At 37.3% G+C, this 14,390-nt stretch overlaps 1 protein-coding gene across 2 annotated transcripts in view; it reads left to right on the forward strand.

Annotated features, from left to right (window-relative positions):
- The window catches only part of SLC13A1 (solute carrier family 13 member 1), a 259,980-nt gene that overhangs the window by 187,271 nt on the left and 58,319 nt on the right, over positions 1-14,390 (forward strand). For both annotated transcript variants that reach the window (XM_019750080.2, XM_074315658.1), the window contains one exon: positions 7,320-7,448. In XM_019750080.2, the coding sequence (XP_019605639.2) occupies positions 7,320-7,448 (129 nt within the window). The remainder of the gene's footprint in view (positions 1-7,319; positions 7,449-14,390) is intronic.

The raw sequence follows: 14,390 nt of genomic DNA on the forward strand, positions 1-14,390 counted from the left end.
AATGGTAACAAATTGAATTTATTAACACATTAAAAGGATTATACATTACCAAGTGAGATTTATTCAAGAATACAAGAGTGATTTAATATATACATATCATTTAATGTGATACATCACATTGAATAAAAGATTTAAAAAATCACATCGTTATCTCAATAGATGCAGACAAACCATTTGACAAAATGCAGCACTTTCTTTTCATGATAAAAACTATCGCCGAATTAGGTACAGAGCCCTTTAAAAAAAGAAGGAAATTCTGCTGTATGCTACAGCGTAAATGAACCTGGAGGACATTACACTAAGAGAAATAAGATAGTTACAGAAGGACAAATATTGCAGGATGCCACTTTGGTGAGGTATCTAAAATAGTCAAATTTACAGAAGTAGAGAGTGTGATGATGGTTGCCATGGCCTGGGCAGAGGAGGGGAAATGGAGAACTGTTTAATGGTTATAAAGTTTCATTTATGCGAGATGAATAAGTTCTAGAGATCTGCTGTATGACATACTGGCTACAGTTAACAATACTGTATTGTGCACTTAAATGTTTTGTTAAGAGGATAGATCTCCTGTTAAGTATTCTTACCACAAAAAAAAGAACAAAAACAAGAAGAAACCCAAAACAAACAAAAACACAAGGAGGCACGAGAGAACTTTTAGATATGACTGTTATGTTTAGTACCTTGAGTGTGATGATAGTTGCACAAGTGCATATGTTTAAAACTCAGTGAATGGTATAAATATGTGCAGTTTTTTTTATATCAATTAGTTTCATTAAAGTTGATTTTAAAAAATGAAATATGAAACAAGAACAAGTGGATATAAAAAATGACTAACTAGAAATCCTGGAAATGAAAAATGTAGTCTCTGAAATAAGCAAAATAAAACAAAACATCAACAGATGAAACAAACTTTAAACTGGGTACACTTGAAGACATAATCATAGAACTGAGAAATAATATTAAAAATTCACCTAAAAATCAGGCTGAAAAATAAATATAAGTGAAAGGATTATTTGGAGGACACATTCAGAATTCCCAGCATACATGTAAAAAGTACTCCTGAAAAAGAAGGAATAGAGGAGAGATTATATTTAAAGTAATAATGGTGAATTCTCCAGAAATAAAGAATATACGAGTCCTTAGACTGAATATACATTTCCAAGTACAAAACAAATTTTTGAAATACTAATCGACATTTAGACACATCATAAATGAAACTTCAGACCATCAAAAATAAAGAGAAGTTTTTAGAGCTACCAAACAGGAAAAAAAAAAACTCTACAAAGGGATAATTAGATTAATTTCTCATTCTCAGTAATGAAGGTATCTAACAAAGATACATAAGACCTTGGCGAAGAAAAGTATAAAATATTATAGAAGGAATTTAATGAATCTCTACATGAATGGAAAGGTTCATAGATAGGAATATTTTAAGGCCATTTCTTACTCGATCAATTCTGTGTAATTTGAATAAAAATCTAAAATTCAAAAAGTAGAGTAAAAACCTAAAACTATTAAGACAAGTTTGAGAAATATGTAAGATGAAGAACTTACTTTAAAAGCTATAGTAATTAAAAGAGCTTAATCATTTTTCAAGCATTGATTTTTAAAAACTGGTGTGTGTGTGTGTTGGGAGGAAGTGGTTGAGAGACAAACTAAAGGGCCCAAGAACATATGTGCCTGAATTTGTAGAAATTTGGCCTAGGAAATATGTAGCAACATGAATTAATGGGCAAAAAATGGACCATGCAAAAGCCACGGTATTTAGAGGGGAAAAGAAAGTATCAGATTCCTATGCAAATAAATTAGGGCCCTACACTTGAGAAGAAAACTTTTGAGCGTTAGAAAAAAACAAAAAACAAAAAACAGGAGTATATAATAGGGAAAAAATTTCTGACACAAAGTAGTAAAAACACAAAACATCACGTAAACAGTAAAGTTCAAATGCATCCCTTCTACCCAGAAATTTCACTCCACTTTTATGCTCTAGCTAAGAAAACTCTTTCATATATCTACATGGAGCTAGGTCTGAAAATGTTCATAGCCTTATAATAATAAAAAATTGAAGGAAAGGGCCCCAAACAGCCATCCGTAGAAAAATAGACAAATGAATTGTAATATATTTATAAAAAGAAATACTATATGAATTTAAAATGAATTAATAAGCCTACATGTGTCAACATGAATATGAAATACATAAAATACTGAGTGAAAAAGCAAGTTGAAAAATGATTTCTATAGTAAACCTGATTTAACTTTAAAACCACATGTTTATTAATGTATTAATGTCTATCTGTAGCAACATCATGAAAACATAGACAGAAAGGATACAGAGCACATTCTAGACAGTCGTTAGCTTTGAGGATTGGCAGAGGAGAAAGAGATGAAGGATTGGTATGTGTAAGTCTTGAAATGTTATATATGTGGTAAGTTTTATTTATTTTAAAAAGTGTAAGCCAATGTGGGGAAATGTCAGCATTTTAACAATATGAGGTGTACAAGTTTGTTTATTAGTTTTCCATCTGTTCTTAATATTTTATAAGTTTGAAAACTCTTTTCAAAGATACATTGCTAGGAGGCTTCTAATCCTTCCAATGTTTTTTAACGCCAGGGAACAAGAGATTCCCAGACTGATGATGGGTAATCAGTCTGCATATAATAGCTCCATCTCTCTGGTAGTGTGAGAGGAGCTTCTTACGGTACAAAAAGTGGAGATGCCATCCATGACCAGGGAGGCACAGTGTGCACATACAGAGCAGGGAATCCTAGTTAAGTGATATTACACCTTGTACTAGCTAATGGAATGTGCGACCTCTGTATTCTGCACAGCTGCCTCTGTCTGACTGGGTGTGGTTTGTTTGCTGAACTTCTCGATGTAACTTTTGCAAGTGTTAGAGGGTAGATAGATTTTTTTTTTAACAGAAAATTGGTATTTTTATTTTTGACGGAGTTTCTGGACTTCCCCCCTCTTGTTTCATGTAGCATTCTGAGAAGGAATAGTGATTTTAAGTATCTTTTTGTGAGGTCAGTCGTAGTCATAATTCTGCATCTTTTTTCTTTTTGTATTTTCCTTTACAATAAACAAAATAAAAGTAGTCATATTTGTATTGCTCTCATTCAGTTCAAGAATTCATAATACTAAATCCTTTGCATTTGATTCAAATTTTTACTTGTTATGGTTGTAGAATTAATTTTAATAAAGCTATCAGATGTATCTGCAACTTTCACTAGACTTTAGAGGGGTTGGAAGACAGGGAAAAGAAATTCACCCACAGTCTGACATGCTTGACAACTGTCCTTTCATTGTTCTATTGGTTTGCTTATGATTGCAGTAGTGGTGGTTGTGGTGTATAGTGGTGGTAATGGTGGTGTGGTTCTGTTTTAGGAGTAGGGGGCTTGCTAAGAAGGCAAAAAAAGAGAAGGAAGAGCAAAAAAAGCAATCAACAGGAGACAAAGATGGTATAGCTAGAGATCATGAATCACTCTAAGAATTTCCAGTGACAAAATGAAGCAATTTTTTTCCTCTACCTCGGAGCTGGTTCTATGAACAAAATTCCCATGATGCCTTTGGAGTTGCCTCCCAGACAATTTCTGAGGCTTCCTCTTCATCAGGAGAACCTGTGCACCCAAAATTACTCACCCTTATATTAATTTTATTAAATATATGTAAATAACAGAAAAAGATGAAATGCTTTCCTTTATCTTTCGTTCTTCTTCTTAACAAGAATATTCAGAGATCTTTGGTTTAAAAAATCCAAATAGTCTCATATATTTTAATATAAGATTCTTAAAAGAAAACGCTTGACATTATGCCTGGATTAACTGTTTGCTGAATGCCTAAGGGGTGTTGATGGGAAAGAACCTCCTGGCCCATGACTCCAAGCCCAATCAGGAAAGCTCACAAGCAGAAAACAGGAATTAGAGGAAGGAGGTATTCCTAGGATGTACCCATCGATGGGATGACTATATAAGTATCAGCCAAAGAGGGACCCTTTTGAGAATGAAAGGGGGTGCTAATCAGAGGGAAGAGTGGGTATAAACAGCAGGTATAAGCCTGCACTATCCTGAGAAAACCAGGACAGACGGCCATTCTACCCTTCAGAAGGGAATAATCCTGTTAGCCTCCTTTTCTAGGCTTTGAGCTTTCTTACAGTATGGAAAACTGGGGTGTTTCCCAGAAATTCCAGGAAGGCAGCTATCAGGAACAATGCAGAATGGTGCATAAACCAGCTGCAATTATAATCTCCTGGGAGTCATATGCAAAATATGGAATGGACATCAGTGTTTGAGGAAGCTCCACAGACAAGACGTGAATTTGAACCACACATTGAAAGATGGCCACATTTTCAAAATAAGTTCTGAATCTCGGGATTCGCCTTGGGCAGAGTGACGCTACCAGGAAGCCAGTTTCTGATTGCAAGTGGAACACAGAGTTCAAGATAAAAGGGAATGTCTGGAAGAGGAAGTAACCCATGCTTCTCAAACTTTAACCTATAGAGGAACAAGCACTTCGTGCTTGTTCTCCTGACTCAGAGTGTCGGAAAAGGGTCAAAGTGTCACTTGCTGCTCCTGACTCAGAGTGTCGGAAAAGGGTCAAAGATGCTGCATTTCTCACAGCCTCCAGGTTGTGCTGACGCTGCTGGTCCATGGACCCCACAACTACTAGACAGAGAAACACAAATGAGCCACCCAAGTGCTGAGTCTGGAATGCAAAAGCAAGATGGGCAAGGCAGAGCCGGTGGGCAGCAGTTTTGTCAGAGATTTTACTCAAATGCTGAGACAGGCCAAACCGATAACAACATTAGTAACACTAACTGGTAGTGCAGTGCAGACCTGAAAAGCACAAGTCAGCCTCTGAAGGGTAAGCTTTTCTCAAGTCTGGAGAATTGTTGCCATGGAAGAATATGATCCCAGTGTTACCAAATTCCTTAGTTTTTCCAGAAAATCCAGACATTCAGATTTTATTTTTAATAGGAAATCTGCTTTGTAAATCTTTCCTCAAATTAAACACACACACATACACCATTGTAAGTCAAATAAATTGTATTTTCTCAGTAGACTTGACTTCATCTAAATAGTCAAACGAGGTTAAAGACTTCCAGAGTCCAAAATGTGGTCATGGGCCTCAGATGCTGGCACGTAAGGGCATCTGGGAACTTACTGTGCGGACTGCCTGTCTGAACCTTATGGATTGGAGTTCAGAAAAAGGGTGTAGGGTGAGGAACAGAACCCAAATATCAAGAAGACATGTAAAGAAGACTCTAAAAGTAGAGTTGGTGTCAGGAAGTAATGGGGTAAGTCTTAACTCTAGTTAGAGTAAAGGCGACCATGAATGCAAGATGAGGATTTTGAAATGTTTTCAATCAACAGCTGGAAACCGCTGACTTGATTGTTTCAAATCAGGGCTGAGCTTGTTCAAATGTGAAAGTGTTCCAGGCACACTAATAATGTAATACTGGAAGTTTTGCTTTGTCCCCAAAGTTGCCCCATCTGAGCAGAGTATAACTGTCTAGATGAAGTTGACCCATGTTGAAATGAAATTTCACTCCTCACTGCAGGAGCTGTATGTGGTGAACAGAATTACTTAGCACCATGTTTTTTCTTTTCTTTCCTTTTTCTTTTCTTCCTCCCTTCCTCTCTCTCTCTGTCTCTCTCTGTCTCTCTCTCTCTCTCTCGCTCTCTCTCTCAGGTTTTAGCAGTTCCTTATGGATTGGTGCTCCACATAGTTGTGAGGGTGGCTAACTCCTTAATCTGGTTTGGTGCAAGGGAATAACAAAATCAAAGTGGATTGTTGGAAGATGATCTGCTTTTGGAATAGCCTTGCTTGCAATAGAGGAAATGGGGTGAAGGCCGAGGGGCACGTTTGTGAGGTAAAATGACACAGAGCAAGAGGACCGAGAGAGTAGTTGGTTGTGCCTAAAGAGCAAGATACCAAAAGGGACCATCGTATCTTTGAGTTCTAGGTTCTTGATATCTTTCTTTAATAGAAAACATATAGTCAAAAGGCAGAGCTTTGGGGTTTTTCCGATGTGTTCTAGCTAAGAGAAAATGCAGGCCTTGTCATTCTCCTACATGGGCATCTTAAATTAAGCTAGTATTCACAAATTCTCTCCAGAGCAAGTTCGGAAGATTCAGTCAAAGCTCAGCTGTATTTCACTGTTTTATTGTTTGTCAAGATTATAGAGGCAGACTTTGTATAAAGCTGCCAACATCAAAACACCTTTATTCTTTCCCCTTTAAAAAGATACCACAATAACGGTATGACATAGTCCTGCTTTGCTAAGGATTTCTTAGAACCCACTGCAAGTTCAAAGATGCTGGGTGAGTAAATACCAAGCCCAGAGTACTCCCCCTGAAGCAGGTGAATCAGGGTGCAGGAGAGCTAGAAATTTACTGCCCTGGGAAATCTTAAAAGACCTCATTAAATTCAGACATTGTTTGTGAATTTTTCAAACTCAGCTCAGAATTTGTAGAGATTAAGCACTGTGAGAGCAAAACAAAGTCACACATAATAGAAGCTAATCTTTATTGATCACTTCGTCTGTTCTGGGTGATTTCGTACCAAAATTGTGTATGTAAGCCAGATATAATGATGAATTTCAACCACTTCTTAATAATGCCCTAAAGCAGAAACCCGCAGTTTTATACCTAGCAAAGCAACAGATTCTATTAAGAGTCTCATCCTGTTGAGTCTCCTTGGGTCATCCCCAAGAGGAGCTCGGATGTCTTTCTAAAAAGCAAGGCAGAAGGTTCTTCCCCTCATGTTCATCTCCTTTAGGAGCGAATTCAGTCTCATCTATGCCATATAACTTGGCACTGTGCTTTCTCCGAAACAAAGTGCAGCAAAAAATTTCTTCTAGGCTGATTTCCCCCTTTTAGTAGAAGAAAAGGAAGGCAGGTGTGTGGGTCCCAACCAATCAGGCACCAGGGAACTCAGTTAAAGGCAGATGAATCCAGCCCCAGGGGTAAGACAGTAACTGTCATTTCTGCTCTCCAGCAGCACTGGGAGTATGTTTAATCGGCCAAATAAAGATATGAGCACAGAAAGTTGACCATATGCTGTTATCTGTCTTGAAGGAAATGTGAAGGAAACATAATGAATGAGGATGTTTTTTAATGTCTTTGGTTTTTCATGTGTATTACATTTTTGCTCTTAGCACCCCTAAGAAATGACCATTCATTGCCCCACTCAAAGGTAGAGAGGCCTTCAGATTTCCTTCTGACTTTCTCTGTGACACGGCTCCACTCAGCAAATGGGTGGTGATTGGCGTGATGCTTTCCCAGCCTCATCATTCCGCCTTGTGTTTTATTCTTTCCAGGAAGCAGAATGTGCCTACACACTCTTCGTGGTTGCCACGTTTTGGGTTACGGAAGCTTTGCCCCTGTCGGTGACAGCTCTGCTGCCTGCTTTAATGTTCCCATTATTTGGGATCATGCCTTCTAAGAAGGTAAGCTCTCTTGCAAATGTGTGTCATAATTATATGCTTTATGTTGCGCGGGTTTGTTCGTTGAGAAAAGTTATCTTGAAAAGGAGCGATAATCCTGCTGATAACGCTTCCCACATGAGTCCTCCAAACTTCTAGCTGTTTCTCTGCTCCGGAATTCTGCATGTGTGTTTACCTGCAGGTGAACAAAAACAAAACATAGGCTGGAGCTTCTTGAGTCATGAATATCAGTGGGAGACATGTGTGTCCAATCTTGCCTGGCTGACATCTAAGCCTGGTGTGTCTCACCCAACAGAAGGCCCATCTCTTTCACATCCCGCGTCAGCTTTTTGTATAAAGCAGAACTCAGCCTGACACAATGTTGGAAAGCAATTTTTGTTTTTAATGAAGAAAAAGCTTCCCTGTTTTCTTTTCCAGAAACCCGTCATTTCAAAAGATAAAGCCAAATTAACTTTCACATGTATTTCTATTTAGTTCTTGCTGAGAGGAGTTTATGCATGCTGAGAGGTGCTTCTTACCTTTATACAATCTAAAGGTACCCATCTGAAGAAAATGAATTCAGTTTCCTAGTAAAGGCAAGAAATGCCTTCAAACCAGAATATCTATCTCCACGCAGTCTCCAGCCATCCAGCACACAGCTGCCTGAACCACAGCTGAAATAGTCTCAGGAAAGATGTCAAATTCAAGATGCCAGTCTGTGCATTTGATCACCTTTGAACTTTGATCTTCTGCCAGGGTCCAGTATTGCTATCATGAGGCTCATCTATCTTATAATGTGGGTGGAGATTTTTCTTTTTAACTAACTCATGATACAGTGGTTTTGTTGTTGTTTTGTTTGTTTGTTTGTTTTTTCCCCTGTGGGAGAAGCTATTATTCCCCTCCTTGTTTTTATGTTGTTCTTCCTTATTTAGGAGTCCAAGTCCATCTTTTTATATTTCTGATCCTTTCTATTCCTCTTACTGAATTTTCCCTTCCCTCATAATTTTGATTCTTTTCTTTCTAAACACCACTGATTTGGAAGAGAGTGTAACCAGGGCTGTACTTTAGTGCCTTTCACCCCCAGGCTGTAGCTCTGCTGCCCCACAGAATCTGGGAGCTATAATTTAAGAAGTTTCATGAATGCTGTAACATGCTATATGGCTTTCAATAAAGGAAATAGTAATAAAAAAAGGGTTGACAAGTCCTCAAAAATAGGGTGTCAAATTGTTAACCCCTGTCCTGCTGGCTTGGGCGGGTCCACTGCCAGAGATAATTAAGTTTAACTGTTACATAGTTGTCTCTTAAGATTTAATAGTAATCAAACTGACTAACTTTTTACGAGAGACTGAGATAGAAGCAAGATTAACTGGAATCATGCAGCATTTCTGTAGCAAGTAGGCTGGAGGGAGAAAGGAGGGAAAGGGTCCCTAGGAAGGCCTGGCTTTGTGGGTGCTGTCAAAGAAATATCAGGGTGTGGAGGCTGGAGGAGAGGCAGCAAAATTCTAGGCAGCAGTGGCAGCTTCATTACTCAGGCTGGTGATACCTGCCCAAGAGTCCTTCATCCTAACTTTTAGAATGAGCCTCAGGCTAATTTAACAGTCATAGAAGCTTAGACTTGGAAGGAAATTCTTCTGGGTCATTCCATCCTGGGCAGGGATTCCCTCCCCCCCATCTCTTACAGATGCGATCACGCAGGAAGTGCTTAAAGCCTTCCTGTGTGTGGACCTAGAGCACCCCCAAGGAAACCCATACCAGTTTCTACTGGAACACAAGTGACTCAGCTTTATTGAGCCCAAGTCTGAAACGCAGTCACTTTGACTCTAAACTTTCCTCTGACCTCTGAGATTCCACAAATAAACCCCATCTCTCTTCCACATGATTGTGCTGCCTGGAAAATAAATATAATCTCCTGTGTCTTCCCACCTCCAGCCTTGATGGTTTCCAGACCTCAACTCCCTTTCGTGCTCCCACCGCCCCAGCTCCATCATCATCATCATCTCCTTTTCTTTTGCTGGAAAAGAGAGAAATTGTCTGGCTTGTCAATGAGACTTAAGAATTAAAGAGTTAATAAATATAATGTCTGTCACATAGATGTTAGTCAATATTATTATTATTATTATTAATTATTATTATTTTACATTGGCAAAAGTGAGTAGATCACTCTAGAAACATTCTGACTGTTGCAAAGCTGAAGTGAGTCCATCATCTCCCCTCTGGTATTTCAGCCTAAATTTCTTCTAAACTTTATGTGACTTTTTCCACCAATTAAGCTTAACTAGAGCTTGCAACAAATCAAAGTTCTCCACTTTTAGTGGAGAAAACTGTTCGTTTGTCTTGTGGTCCTCGGTACAGACAGGGCAACAGACCTTTTTTTCAGAAGTAGCTGACCAAAGCTCCAAGGAAAGAGCTAGAGATTGAGTCAGAAGACCGGAGCTTAAAATCAAATACTCACCAGTAATTAGTGATATGGTCCTGATCGTGTACCTTAATAACTCTTTTTTTCCCTCATCTGTAATGGGGAATGATAATGCCATATAATCCAAGGTAATAATGAAATCAAATAATGTATGTGAAACAATGGTGAACTCTAAATATCAAATATTCTTAGGAGTTTTAATATTCACAGTTAAAGTTTGTTTGACAGTGTTAAACTGTCATTCTAACCTACTGCAGCATTTTGGAATCCCAACTCTGTCATTGAAGAGAATAATATGTCTTTAATATCCAAATCTAAAAATATTAAGTATGTCTTTAATATCTAATCTAAGATCAGGGCCCTACACATCTCTCTCTTTGGTCGCCATAATTTTAACCTCACTTTACCTATTTATCAAGCCAATGCCAAAAATGTATATCACACTGAGCATATTGTTGTATTGAAGAATATCAACAAGTATTGAATTTCTCTCATATTTGTTGAATAAAATTTGAAATGCTAACTAGTATAGCGGCTTAGAAATTCCAAATAGTATATATACATTTATATATAAAATTTAGATTTATAAATGTGAAGATATACATATGTACATATAGATGTGATATTACATATTTATTCAGATATTTAATAAATATTTGTGTGCTAAGCCTCTGCCAGGAACTTTGGAATACATCAACAAATAAAAACACAAAAAGTCCCTGTCTTCCTAGGAGAAAAGAGACACAAACTTAATGAATAACTAAATTACATGGTGAGTTAGAAGATAATTGGTGCTATGGAAATATGCCACAGAAGAATGAGGGTCAGGAGAGTGTTGCAGTTTTAAATAGAATGATCAGAGTAGACTTCAGTGAGGTACAAATACCTGAACAAAGATTTACAAGAGATAAGGGAGTTCGCCATTTTGATATATGGGGAACAGCCATGGCTGAAGGAGAAGCACCCAGGGCAGAGACCTTAAGGCAGGTAGGTATGTCTGCAGCGGAGTGAGTGAAGGAGAGGATGCTAGAAGATGACGCTAGGGAGATAATGTCAAGAGGGACTGGACCACGTAGGGCGGAAGTAGGCCATGGCATAGTTTTAACTAAATGACATGAGACACTTTAGAGAATTTTGAGTAGAAGTGTGATATGATTGATTTGACTTGTAAAAGGTTAACTTGGGCTACTATGTTGAGAAACAAGGTAGAAAGGAGACAGGTTGTAGGTTCTTACAATAATCCAGGTTAGAGGCCATGGTAATTCAGACCAGGGATAGTAATAGAGATATTGAATATAATATACATAATATTTATATTATATTTATTATATATTATATATAAATACATTTAATATATATTATATATTTAACATATATGTGTATATATATATATATATATATATATATATATATATATATATATATGTGTATTTTATCAATATATTTTCATATAAACTTCCAGAATGATTTAATATGGCATATGAAAGAAAGGAAGGAGGCCAGGATGCCTTCCAGATTTCTGACCTGCCAACTGGAAAAATGGAGTTGCCATCAATTGAAGTTCAGTGTTTGAAACACCTATTTTACAACTCAGTGAAGATGTTGAGTAAGCAGCTAGATACAAATGAGTCCAGAGTTCATGAGACAGAGCTAAGCTGGAAATACAGATTTGAGAATCATTAGCATATAGATGGTATTTAAAGCTCTAAGACTTGATGAGATTATTTAGGGAGTGAGTGAACGTAGAAAAGCAAAGAGCACAAAGAACTGAGCTCTGGAAAACTACTGCATTTAGAGAGGTTGGTGAGAAGAGAAAGTAAATAGAAGAGAAGACGGAGAACGGTAGGTTATTGAGGTATAAGGAACACCAGGAGAGTGTGGGATCCTGAAATCCAAGTGAAGCAAATGCTTTAAGGATGAGGCAATGATCCAATGTGTTAAATATGCTAATAGGTTAAGTAATGTGAAAACTGGAAATTGACCATTGAATTTAGCAATACAAGTAAATATTTCCTTAAAAGCAACAACAACAAAACATAGGCTTTCTAATTATATATATACATTAGAACTGACAAAGCATCATTTAAAAAATTTCATTTAATTTACAAACTCTATGTGAAATATTATTTAACTTTTATGGGTAAGTATATTGACTTGTAGAAAGGTTGCTGAATTGGTGTGCATTACATAGCTAAGAGAGAACCCAGGTGCTCTGATCACAAAAGCCCATGTTTTTTTTTATGAAATCCCATTTAAAACAGAAATATAACTACCTTGATGTTGCAAACAGATTTGAAATTTCATTAGGAACTTTATTTTGACATACCAATTTTTCCTTGGAAAGAGTTATATTTGTCAGTGTCATTCACAAACCAATAGCACCTTCCCTTGTTACTTCCTGTACAGTGAGACTATAAACACACACATCTGCCTGTGGCTAATGTTCTTTTGCAAATATACTAACTCTAATGAAAAATAAAGAATGAATAATACAGTAGAAAACAGAATGTGAAAATTCCTTCTTAGTTTTAACCTCATGTCATTTCGACATTTGGGCTGCAGGCCATAGTTGGTTTACATAATCTATTATGGGGTTGGCAAACCACGAGTCTCAGGGCCAATTCCAGCCTGCGATCCAATTTTTAAAATAAAGTTTTATTGGACACACACACAGCCATGGTTGTTTGTTTATATATTGTCTTTGCCTACTTTTGTACCACAAAGATAAATTGAGTAGTTGTGATAGAAACCATAGGGCTCACAAAGTCTGAAATATTTGCTGTCTGATCCTTTATAGACAAAGTCTGTCAACTGCTGGTATAAGGAGATGTTAACAAGATTATCTCCTGGTCTTGGACCTCTTTCTGTGTTTAATCACTTACTAATAATGACTTGCTTATATGTGTTCCTGTGTACTTTTAAAGTAATTCTGCATTTATCTTCTCATTTAATTCTCAGAGTATTGGTGAGATAGGGTTTTGAGGCTTAGTTCCCTGAACAAAATTGCAGAAAAGATAAGGGCAGCAGAAAACTTAAATGTCTATGTATCTCAAAATTATCAACTTAAGTATCAGATCCTGTAAACAGACTTTCCCAATTCCACTAGGAAAAAGTGGTCACTTACTCTTTGAACCTCAACGATACCTTGAAGAAGTAGATTTCATGCACCTATTGTACATTATTATATTCTTCGTTAACTCATTTTCCCTCTTATAATAGCCTTTAAACTCCTTGAGTTTAGAGATTTATTAATTCAACATCTATTGAGTGCCAATATATGGCAGTATGTGCTAAGTCCATAAATACAATGTTCAATAAGACACATCTGTGGCTTTGAAATATGGCTAATCAAATGAAGGGGATAATTAAGGAAATAAATGATCACCGTGTCGACTAACATGTGCTGTAACAAAAGGAAGTACCGTCTAACCAAGTTTGGGGTGGTCAGGGAAGGCATCTTGGAAGAATTGACATCTGAGTTCATCCATGAAGGAAGCTAAGGGGTAACCAAGGTGAGAGAAAAGGATCATTCCAGTTAAATAACAAGCAAATATTAAAGTGTTTCTGTGTTTGGGGAATTGCACACCTAGGGAGAAATTGATGGTTCAATAAAAGATTAAGCTGGAGAGGTGAGATGGGCCCAAATGATGCAGTCTTGTAAGACATGTTCAGAAGATTAGATTGGGTCTTCAAAGGCAGGGGGCCCAGGGAAGGAGTACAGGAAGGACAAGAATGTGATCAGATTTACACTCAAGAAAAGTGACCATGACAAAGGTAAGGAAGGGGTGGATTAGGCAAAGACAATCATAAAATAACCAGGTGAGAAACGGTAAGGAGCTTCCTGAAAGTAGTAATGTGCAAATAGAGAAAAGTGGACAAATTTGAAAGATTTGAAGGAATTAGACACGATAGGACTTTGTGACTAATATACACATGTTGGAGTGAAAAGGGAATCGTGGCTGACCCTGCGGTTTCTGGCTCAGGTAACTGAGTAGATGGAAGTTTCAATCATCACAAAAGGGAGTATGTTGAGTTTTTAGATATTGATGGGAAATTCAAATGGAAATGTTCAGTTGGATACACCAATCTGAAACTCAAGACTTACCTGTATGGATATAAAGATTCTAGTGTCTTCAGCATTCATTAAAAAAAATATGTATTGAATGCCTACTATGTGCCAGACATTATTTTAGTCACAGAGAGAAAAAATTGAAACTGTAAAATTCAACCATTGGGTGTATAAAACAAGAAGACTGCAGCATACCAGCATTTAAGAAAAGGACGAGAGAAAAGTAATTTTCTAAGAAGTCCAAGAAGAAAAATTCAGAGAGGCAGGGATGCCACCAAGGAGAAAAAATTGTTTACAAGTCTGGAAGCATAGTAAATTAATAAATGGAAAGAATACTTAAACTGAGAATAAGGGTTGAGAGAGTTGGAGAATAAACGTTTGGGAACAGAGTGTAGACAGTTGAAACTTAGGAGCTCAGGGACCATAGCTTTTTCATTGGCTCCCTTCCTCCCTCCTTCATTCATCCAATACTATTTTCTGA

The sequence above is a fragment of the Rhinolophus sinicus genome, linkage group LG11, assembly GCF_036562045.2.
Source record: "Rhinolophus sinicus isolate RSC01 linkage group LG11, ASM3656204v1, whole genome shotgun sequence".
Taxonomy (NCBI): domain Eukaryota; kingdom Metazoa; phylum Chordata; class Mammalia; order Chiroptera; family Rhinolophidae; genus Rhinolophus; species Rhinolophus sinicus.